Source organism: Alligator sinensis, unplaced genomic scaffold (genome assembly GCF_000455745.1).
Source record: "Alligator sinensis unplaced genomic scaffold, ASM45574v1 scaffold140_1, whole genome shotgun sequence".
NCBI classification, from domain to species: Eukaryota; Metazoa; Chordata; order Crocodylia; family Alligatoridae; genus Alligator; species Alligator sinensis.
The window spans coordinates 975,605-987,266 of record NW_005841836.1 but is presented as its reverse complement, the minus strand read 5'-3'; the positions used below and the strand labels follow the sequence as shown (position 1 = coordinate 987,266).

The 11,662-nt window shown below is 41.2% G+C and overlaps 1 protein-coding gene across 1 annotated transcript in view; it reads right to left on the bottom strand.

The window, feature by feature from the left end:
- The window catches only part of CFAP61 (cilia and flagella associated protein 61), a 227,572-nt gene that overhangs the window by 181,322 nt on the left and 34,588 nt on the right, over positions 1-11,662 (bottom strand). The window contains exons 9-10 of the mRNA XM_006015419.2: positions 5,781-5,872; positions 2,501-2,593 (exon numbers count right to left, since the gene is read on the bottom strand). Of these exons, the coding sequence (XP_006015481.2) occupies positions 2,501-2,593; positions 5,781-5,872 (185 nt within the window). The remainder of the gene's footprint in view (positions 1-2,500; positions 2,594-5,780; positions 5,873-11,662) is intronic.

Here is an 11,662-nt window from a genome sequence, read left to right as displayed (position 1 = left end):
ATCTCACACAGGGTTTCTATTACCCTGCCGTGTACCCAGAGTCCCCACGAGATGGATGTGGAGTCCTCTTAGGCTTGGGCGGAAACTGCTCAAGCCTCTTATACGGCTAACAGGCCAATCGTTAGCCGCCACGTATGAATAATTTAACACTAGCCAATCACGGGGAACGAATTTGCATACCGGTGGCAGGAACTCTTTTGCACCGTGCATTCCCCTTGCAACATGAGCAATGCACTCTGCAAAAGAAGCTGCAGAAAAGGTGGGAAACTCGTCCCTGCACCGGGGTTTTCCTCTGCAACAGGAAACTCTCCCGTGCAATGAAGCTGCAACTTGGCGGGGATAATTCTGGTGCCAAAGCACACACAAAATCATGCCTTTGGGTCCTGACAGTGGGAAGCTGCCCATTTTTAATGCCCTGATGCCAAAGGCAATATACACAGCCCTGACCTCTCCTTTACCATGTCCCATGCCACAGCAGATGGCATCACTATAAGCTCCAGCCCCACACTGGGCCCCACGATATTCCCGGCTGACATTCAGACCCCAACCCAGATCCCTCCTACTGAGGCAGCCTAACCTCCACCATCATTCAGGGCTGCAAACTCCCTACACCTGTTTCACTCTTAGCAGTAGCCCCCTATGGGACCTTTGGCCTCACAGGCCCTGTCCTCACCTCTAAGCCAGTTGGGACTCTAGGCAACTGGCTCTGGCTGTTCCTCGCAGTGGGTGCTTTTGCCTTTCAACCGTCCTGGTCCTGGCCCCAGCACAGGCCAGTCAAGGGTTTTCTGGCTAGGTTCTTGAGCAGCTAGCCCTCTCTCCCATATGGGTCCACCTTCTCAGGCCCCTCCACACATTGCCCTCACTCTGTGGGCCTTGGCTCTGTGCTGTTCTGTTGGGGTGTGCTTCCCTAGCCTTTCCCCTCCACGGGGTCACCCACAAGGCAATGGGGGCTGAGGCTTTCCAGCGCCCCATACTCGCCTTTCACTGAGGAGGCACAGGTGTGGTATTTCCTGGGGACTGCCCTGCTACAGGGAGCCCCACCATACCATCCAACCCCAGCAGGCTGTAGTTTCAGGTCATGCCCTAGGACCAGTTTTCATACCTTCCTGGTCTCTCACAAAGCCCCTGTGCATACAGCTCCTCTCTGGGCTTATCCTGAGCTCTCCTCTCAGCAGACCACAGGCACTCAGCCCCCTTCCCAAGGCGCTGGACCCCAAACTGGGTCCCCAGGAACCTCCTCCATCCCCATAATTCCTACCCTGACCTCTAGTTGTTTCGGGAGGCTGGGAGATGTTCACCCTTCAGCTCCCCAGTTGCAACTGCAGGCCTCCTGGCTGTCATGTGACCACCTGATTGGGTTGGCTCCTACCTGCAGGCTGCCTCTCAGCCTACTCAAGTCCTTAAAGTGGCAAGCACCCAAAGGTGCACTGCCACACTTGCCCTTCCTTTTCTCCTGATGCTGACTTTAGTTCCTAAAAGCAATGGAAGACCTGGATTTCCTCCCACTGAGTTCCATAGCTGTGCCAGCACAACAGCTCTGAAAGCTGCACCAACAAGCCCTGCAGGCTGCAACTCAACCCCTCCAGAGCTACAAGCAGGCTAACAGTTGGACAACCCTGGTCTACTAAATTCAACTTCTACTTAGCAGTGAAAGGACAGTCCTAGGACATTCTGTATTTCATTTATAATTAAAAAGCAAACAACAAAATGTACTTTTTGAAAACTGATCTATTATAAGCTAAAAGGTTGAATAAATGTATACAAAAATCATGCATTATGAAACAGTAAAAGCAAACCTCACAGCATTGATACTGTTGGGAAGCAGCCAATTATTCAGTTTCTTTGAAATTCACTGATCATTCTGAATGAAAGCAGCAATGCCTCCCCCCATAAAAGCCCAAGTAAATAGGATCTGGTTGGGAAAAGAAACAGGTGCTTTGGGAGAATGGGGAGGAGGAAACACAGAATCCACTGCTCACCAGGCAGAAAGTAGAATGCAACGCAGAGGTTGCCGACTACAGGGGCTGTATGACTATGGCTGCCCCAGACCCAGTCAGGCCCCACAGGATTCTCCTCATGTTGGCTTATTCTGGGCCAGTGAAAGATGACTTTTCTGCGATGCAGGGGCACAGCTGCATGGAAAGCATTATTGCCAGCCTCAAACATTCAGGAGTTTGGCTTAAAATCATCAGGATTTTAACAATAACCTTGGCTCCCTATTTGATTTCTGGTTCCTTTTTTCCTGCATTTAGGGCACACCATTTCAATCTTTCCTCTGAAATTTACTTTTAAAAATTAATTCTGAGATTCTGCTGTGATAATATGGTACTGGGGGTTGAGACTTAAAAAAATTTTTAAAAAAGGAACAAACCATCAAATACTGGGCAAGTTGACCAAAATGGGAAAGTCTTCAGCAGGTCCATACCACAAGATTAACATCATTAAGAAATGCACAAAGGACAAGTATTTTGCAAAATACTCTACTGCACACTGAGCTCACCTCTGACACATTAGTTTGAACACTTCCAGTTGGAGATGGTGTCGCAACAGTATCCAAGGCTTGGGGAGGCACATCTTCAGTTTTGGCATCAATCTGTAGAATGTGTGATTAGTAATAGACAAATGAACATTCATGAACCCACTGTCATGCTTTTTTCCCCTCTGGATCTTAAAAAAATGACTAATAGGCTATAAACAGACGTTTCATTTGACCTAGGACTGATTATATTGGGGTCTGACCCAGACCAAATAGGAGTGACATAGTCATTTTTGTATCTCGTTCTTCAAAGCTGCACTGTTGCTCCTTCACCACTAGGTGGCCAGACAACATACGCAGCCTGACAGTCTTGTCTCCGGAATAAGCCGCAATAACCTTACATAGGTACAACAGGGTGTCCCAGGAAAAACTGTTAGTACGTTTTACCTTAAAGAGCATGAAGTACATCCAGATTTGCAACAATGTGTTGCACAAATCATCCACTTCATCCTCACCCACAACTTCACTTTCAACAGTCGTCATTTCCTCCAAACCATGGACATAGCTCTGGACACAAAGACAGCCCCTCAATATGCCAACTTTTTCATGAGCCACCTGGAGAAAACATTTCTAGAAAAATGCGCCTTCAACCTGGCAGTGTATCTGTGCTACACAGATGATATTTTCATTACCTGGACTCACTGACTTCCACCACTGGTTTAACAACTACTACCACTTGATCAAACTTTCTCTGGAATACACCCTACATTAACATTACCTTTTTAGATACCATAAAATCCATATTCAGGATGGGACCCTACAAAACTACTATACGTAGAAAACAGACCACCATACTTATATCCACAAGACCAGCAATCATCCCAAACACACCAAAAAAGCCCTGTAATTTACAGTCAGGCCCTCAAACACCACCACAGCTGCTTCAAAGAGAACACCTGGCCAACCTAAAATCTGCCTTTATACAACAAAAACACTTCAAAAGAGAAGTAGACCATGCATTTTAAAGAGCTATCCAAATGCGCACAGTAACTTACTAGAGTAGAAAAAGAAACCTACTACAATACAAAAAGAAATGCCCCTGTAAACCACACAGCCCTGATGGTCGCCTACCATCCCACATGAACTGATCAGAAGGGTCATTAAACAACTACAGTTTATACTCTACAAAGATAAAATCCAGCCCCTCCATTCCTGGCTTTCAAACAAACCCCTAACCTTGCAAACTCTCCACTACCACTACTATCAACATGCCCCCATGACAAAACCATGAGAATCCATGGTTCCTACACATGCCTTTCCCAAAATACAATACACCTGGTCCAATGCATGAGCTGCCCTCCTCGTAACTACGTGGTTAAACTAAACTGTAACTATGCATCAGAATGAACTCTTACAGAAAAAAAAATGTAAAAGGACAGAGACACGCATACAACATTAGGAGCACAGTTCTCACAGAACAGCCACTCTCTCTCTGACCTTGTTATCTTTGTTCTCAAGAGAAATCTACCTGACACCTTTAAAAGGAAAGCTTGGGAACAAAAATTCATAAACTGGCGGGACACCAAGAATCAAGGACTAAACATTGATATCAGTTTTATGGCACATGATAATTTCCCTGACTCCTGAATTCTTTCCAAACACAAGAGGTGAGAATGTCCTTTTTGATACCCGTTGATCTCCCAGTTATCAGCTTCTTTTCTTCTGCTAATTATCTTTGTTACTCCTGGGGATTTCTCTCATCCCCTCCTACAACTGTTCCTTACTGTGCTGTTTGGTTTGGTCTGGTTCTCTCTGATTGGGAGAGGTCCTGGATGACTGGAAAAGGGCAAATGTAGTGCCCATCTTTAAGAAGGGGAAGGATGATCTGGGGAACTACAGACCAGTCAGCCTCACCTCAGTCCCTAGAAACATCGTGAAACAGGTCCTCAGCGAATCCATTTCTAAGCACTGGGAGGAGAAGAAGGTGATTAGGAGCAGTCAGCATGGATTCACCAAGGGCAAGTCATGCCTGACCAACATGACTGCCTTCTATGATGAGATGACTGGTGCTATGGATGTAGGGAGAGCAGCGGACATGATATACCTTGACTTTAAAAGCAAGGTTTTTGATACAGACTCCCATAACATTCTTGCAAACAAGCTAAGGAAGCATAGGTTAGATGAATGCACTGTAAGGTGGATAGAAAACTGCCTGGACTGTCGTGATCCACCCCTGTCAGAGCCCTAACACCTAGGACACGGGACATGAAGGTTTAAGTCCCTGCTCCAATTAATATTTATTGGTATACCAAGTGGAAGAGTTCCAACTTCTCTGAAGCAGAACATGAAGAGTCTTGAAATCTTGGGATAACTTTCACAGAACAAGAAAAAAATCTATTGCCCAGATTTTCTTGTCTTATGACAACCCAAAGCCAGGAATTTCCAAATAATCTTGCTTGTATTTCCTTGTAAAAGCTTGTAAGTCATTCAAAACCTCCCACTGCCTTTCTGCACAGGTGAGTAGGTAATCCTTTAAGGTAATGCGAAAAGACTGGAAATCAGAGGCAATCTATTATTCTGACCTCTTTGAAAGTACAGGAGAAACTGGGCATTAGAGCAGTCTGCAGAAGTAATTAAGCATTTAACCAGGTCTGCTGGGCACTGCCAAGTACCTTAGTTAGTTAGAATAATCTATGTGCTGAAAATGCCGCAGTATTTGAATCAGGTTCCTGGTTTATCTTAAAGTAAAATCTTGGTATCACCATAATATACTAATTCTCAGATGAATTATTATGGACTTCATAATGATAGGCAAGATCCTTGGCTGATTTAAATTAGCATTAATATAATGGATTTTGACAGAGCTAAGCTTACTCACAACAGCTGAGAAACTGGCCCACTATTTTCAGGTTTTCTGTGCCAACTCTAAAGAAAACTGGGTTACACAGCTGTATTATTGAAGAGGCATGTATTCATATGGCATATTCAGGCTTCCTTCAAAGGCTATCAAAGCACTCTGAGATAACTATCATACTTTGCCTCTAATAGAACTGAATCCTATTTTAATCGCTTCATCTTAATTAAATCTCATATTTTTAGAGCCTAAAACAAACTCTGGATGAGAGGACAGAGGAAGAATATAATGAGACCAAGCATGGATGGCACATAGCTTTTAGCTAAGCCATAAAAATTTCCAATTTATTTCCTTAACACTTAAATAAAATAATAGAGCATATTTGTTAACACAATTCAATAGTTATGGCATTTCTTTAAATATCCAGGGAAGTATATTCAATATCATTACCTGAATATCCATATCATGAGCACTAATACATTCAGAGCTTTGAGAGAAAACACATTCTGCTCGTTGACTTGTTTGGCTGCTTTTATCTTTATCTAAATAATAAAAAGAATGAATGAATCAAACGGAGGTATGAACTGGAGATATATCACAGCAGTGCCTAAAGTATAAATTGAAGTAGAACACCTTTATTAAGACGTTTCTTATGACCATGGCTAAACATTCATCATATCTGATTATTTACTGTGAAGATACCTTTGTAGAAGTGACTTTAAAAGAGGATTTGAATGAAGGATAATCTGGATGGAATTCTTAACATGTTCAGATTTAAAACATTTTGACTCCATCTGAAGGGGTCATGTGGTAAGAATACTGACGGGATATTATACGACCCTCTTGGTAGACAGCATCAGTCTCTGTTTCTCATATGCTCCGTGACATTAGGTAAGTCACTTTACCTACCCCTGTCAGTTTCTCCACCTTTAATATGGGAATAATACTTTTGTACTTCATGGGGCTGGTGTGAAGCATACTTCAGTGAGGGCTGTGAGACTAGATGGTAAGTACTAAAGAAAAATACATTATTATGATTATTATCTATAAAATGAAAATACTTAATTTCCTGTTTCACAGGTAGTCTTGAGACATTTTATTAAAGTTTGCACTTCAGGATCCTCTGAGTAAAATATAATTTATATAATACCTAGAATGGGGAGAGGATGGACAGTGACTGAAAAACTGACTGACAAATATGATGTAGTCCTGAAAATTCTAAATGAGGATACTAGTCATAAAATCCTTAAAAAATGGGCAAGAAGGTACTTCAAGAGATAAATCTAGTCCTAACCCTGTCCTAGGCCTGGACACCTGCCTCTTATGGTCAGAATGATCCATTCTTTCTTGCAATTCAAGGGTGAGTAGTTTTTCCTATAAACTGGCTACTCCCTTTGCTACAGTTTATGTTACATGCACTACTAAACAGAACAAATAGAAGAACTAAAAATAACAAAAAGAAGAGACTTTCCTTTGTCTCGTTTCCATGCATTCCTACAACTTTTATTACGGTTAAGTTTGGACATTAAAGGGCAGATTGTATGGGAGCTCCTAGGTGCTAATTAATTTGCATTTCTGGCTGTCTTAATTTGACTGGCATTATAAAAGAAGCCTCCCCTACCTTGCCACCTACCTATCTTCTTCAATAAAACTGGTGTCTATTGAGAGATTGAAGTTGGTACCTGCCTTGCAGGGGGAGGGGGGCGGTTCACATGAGTCATGTCCCAGGATCCTTCAAACAACTGCTGCAGTTCCTTTGAAGAGCTGCAGGATCTGCATGTGGATTTGGGACACATCTTACCCCCAAAGGATCTTCCAGCTGGGCAGTGGGTTTCAGCATCCTAGTCTGAGCCATGGCCAGGGCTACCTCTGATTTTCAGTACAATCCAGGGAACTTCTCCATTGAATACTGAGGTAACTAGCCATGTCAGCTACTTATAAAGGATCTTTGCTGTGTTTTAAACTAAAAAGATTGATACTCACTGGCGCTAATGAACATCCATTATGACAGAGGACACAGATACATTTTTTAAAAAGGTTTTAAACATTAACATGTAAAACAGGGAAGAAAGGGCTCCACAGATAAGATAGGAAAGTACAGCACACAATCAAATTAGCTGAAATCAAATTTCAGCTCTGCACAGCATTGGTTATGCTCAATGATATTAGTGATGGGATTCTGCATTAATCAATTGCTTCCTTTCCTTTTTCATGTCCTTGTGACAAGGTATTTAGCAGACTTCACAGATTTGCTGGAATCTGACAGGGTACTGTAGCCTTGACCTTGCAACCTCCAGGCTGTCAACCATGTGCCTTAGCGCCTGCACCACCACAACCCCCCACTCAATTGCTGAAAGGTTATCAATACTCTGGAACCAAAACTTACAACCAAAGCAATAACTATATTCCCTTAAAGTCTATAGAGAGGGTATTCAGAACACAGTTATTTTATGAGGCAATGTAAAGTGAGTTATTCTTCAGATAATATGAAATCCTGCTACAATGATCAAAATTATATTTAATATTAATTAGAGAAACAAAATGATCACAAACATTCACTTACTAGAACTCATGTAGGAGAGCAACATTTAAATGCTGACAGCCTCAATTAATCAAAACCTCCAAAAATCTCAACAATAAAGAAGTAGGATGACTTTATGTAAATGACTTAATAAATTTTCACTATTTATCCTAACTCCTTAAAATATCACCTTTCAAATTCTACAGACCCATTTGTAGATTTTTTTATATTAAAATGAAGTCTAAGGAAAGAAAATTTAATTAACAAAACTCTTTGCACTAAGGAAAAAGTATCGTTTCTAGAGAAAATATTCCAAAACAATGAATTATGGATGTGATGATGTTTGTGTTGGGGAGAATGAGAGCAAACCTGAGGAATGAGAACCTCAAAAAACAAAAACAAAACCAACAAAATATGACTGTTATGCTTTGTCTCAGGAAACGTAGCTAAATACGTTTACAGTCTCTTATGTCAATAGACCTGGGACAGTTGTGGGCTGTCTCACTTAAAAATGTATTCCATGGATTAAAATAAATTAGCCAAGAATATTTCTACAAATCTATAATCACTGTCAGAAGAAAAAAATGCTGATGCAATGTGCAGGTTGAACAAAAACGTGCAGACTATAATATGTGGTTTCTCCAGGGGTATCACAGATGGGCGACTTCATAGAAATGATCAAATGTTGTCCTGATTAATCCAACAACGTCTCTCATTATAAACAGGCTTGCAGGTGTCAGAAGTTAATTAATACAAGCCTCCAGTTTCCATATAAATATTGATATGTTGTTTCTGACTTCATAGTAAAACTGAACACTAATGGCTCTCCATCCACCACAATCAAACATGGTTGCATCACTGCTATGTGTACACATACCATAGACATGTGGTCTGAAGAATATAAACTATAGTTATTATAGGTGATGTAAGAAACTTTGACCAAAAGAAAATTAGAAGAATTCTGTGCTGCCCAGGTTAATGGCAGATATAAAAATGTCTGCAGGATCCAAAAGCTGGTTCACCATGAAGCCTGACAAAAACCTCTTGAATTATTCCAACTGTATCAGAACATTTTCTAGCTACTAATTCCTGACTCCATATAGAGTAATAACAAAATTACATCTGAGTGGTATATCAACGTTACATTAAATACAGATTTTGAATACTCTTTCATTATTGTTATTCAGTATTACATTTTGAAAGGAAAAACAATAACAACCTGTGGTCTCCACTTACAAGAGCTAAAGCATTCTAAACAGCTTGAAAATTCTCGTTATTATGGTTATTCATACAGGCACAGAGAATTCCTTCTACAATAGAACATGGCTTATATTTTAAATTCTCAGCTTTTGAATTCATAAAGCTATAATAATGGACCACATTTCTGTTGGTGTAAATTACTTAATGTAGCTACACTGATTTCACATCAGGAAACGATTTTGCCCCAAATTTTCAATACAGTGCACAAAGGCTTCATCCACAACAAGGTACTGTTCCTATAACATACACTCATCCACTTAACTATAAGCATATGAGTAGTTCTATTGGGTTTAAGCATACAGGCAAGCCCATATCATTAAAAGTTTTATCTATAGAATACCAAAATGCAACTGGTATACACAGATGCTTTGTTTATCATAAACATGCTATGACAGGGTGATCTTTAAAGAACATTTTTGAAAACGTAATCATATAGGAAGAAGGGAAACATTTGGCTTATGACATTTTTCCTGCATTATTCTTTTTAAGAAACCAAAACTTGGAAGATCGTCTATATAAAAAAGCACATTTTCTCACTTTAAAAAAAAAGGAAAAGAAAGGTTCTTTTCATTTTTTCTTACAATCCTTATAAGTAAGTGGGGAAAGAGCAGCTTTATGGTGTCATGTGTTCCACTGATGTGAAACTAGATTAATTGAGAAATATTTTTATTCAAACTCTTTAGAAATGTAGCATTTTGTTCACAGTCATTTCATTCAAATAGCTGCCAAAAAAACAAAAGGAAGAAAAACTTGTATTAAATATTCAGCTCCAGTGCAAGTTTTGGAAAATGCACCACATAAAAGTACACGTTCAATAAAAAGAATATGCAAAATGATAACAAATGGAGGGCACACACAGTTTTGTACCAGGTGATTAAGTAATGTTAATTCATTATGATAAATTAATTCATGAGGATGCTCATACATCAACTAATTTGGTACTAGATGATACATTAAAAAAAAATGTAAACCAGTTTTTTAAATTCTTTTTGAGGCAAGGACTTACTGGTGATAGACCAACTGCATAGCTAACTTTTAAGCATACACTACCTTTTTAAAAATTTCTGATTCAAGGACAAACCACAATCCTGTTCAAGTTGGCCACTTTGGCTGTATATAAGTGTATAAACCAGGGATGTCAAACACACCCCAGGGCCTGGGAGTGTTCTGAACTGTGGGGCTTTTTATAGGCTGTATCCAGAGCTGGCAGCAGGGCAAATGGCACTGACAGCACAAGCTGTGGCACAAGCAGCATTGTGTCAGCATAGTCATTCTTCACACCCTGCCACCAAAGGCCAACAGCCTGAATTCTGCAGCAGGCCCCTACCCCAAATTCCTGGATCCTCTGGGCGTCCTGTTGGTCAGAGAAAACAGCTCTGCAGGCTGGATCTGGCCGGAGGGCTGTGTGTTTGACACCTCTGGTATAAACAAGCTCTTGACACAGTTCAGCTGTGAGTCTCCAAATTTCAATCAAATACCAAGTTCAAGTCAAGGCCTCTATCTTTATCTTTGAGGTACCCAGTGATCTGCATGTAAGATCATCAGTAGGTTTGGAATGAGGACAGTGGTCATCACTTCTACTTGCTCCTCAGGCATGATGGAGCTGTCTACCACTATGGCAGCCCTTGTTTGTGTGGGAACAGACCTTTCTCAGAAATTTGTAAGGATTGGGGCTAACTTCCATGGGTCTCAGAACTCTTTGACTCATCATCACTTTCCATTCCAAGCATAAGGGCCACTCCTTTTTGACACAGTTTTCAGGAATTCAAGATAACAGGTAGCACAAAAAGCAAAAACAAACATTAACACTTACATAATTTTCCCCAGGAAGAGAAAAAGAGAAAGAGAGAAATATGTGAGAAATGCAAGTTATGTTGTGTAATGTCCTTCTGGAAGGTGCTCAGCTGCTATAATGATGAAGACTGTACAAAAACCTGAATAGAATAGCTGTCTCATGGTAAGATCTGATGTTATGTTACATTCCAAATAATTCTCTCATACAGTCTTCAGCTAACAAGAGACCTTACCATAATGCCATTGTCAATATCCATGAACATCTTAATTCAAATGCTCTGGCAGCACAGAGTTTGTCATAAACTATGAATCTTGATGATGCAGTGCTTGGTCATGGAAAAATCATGCAAAGGTGCAGCAAACTCCTTCACCACCCTGAGGACATGTGGGAGTAGGGGATTATGCAGACAACTGGAGAGTTGGGAGGGTTGGGGAGGAGGAAAGAGTCTTGCCTGTGCCTGCTCTCTGCATTCAAGCTGCAGCTGCTACTGCTGGGGCTGCTGCTGCAGCACTATGGGCTTGGGCTCCTGGAAAACAGGCTTGCTGCATGCCAGCTACAGCAGCCCAACAGCGCAGGTTCCCCAGGAGCTGCTTCTGATGCTCTATTCATTCTCCTTCCATGCCCAAATACACTATGAGGAGCAGGGCTGCATCTGCTGCAGTAAAGACACACCAGAAGGACACCATTCTGCTCTCTCCCCGGGACCCCAAATCCATTACTGGGTATAGGGCTGTACCTGCCTGGCTCCACTGCCCA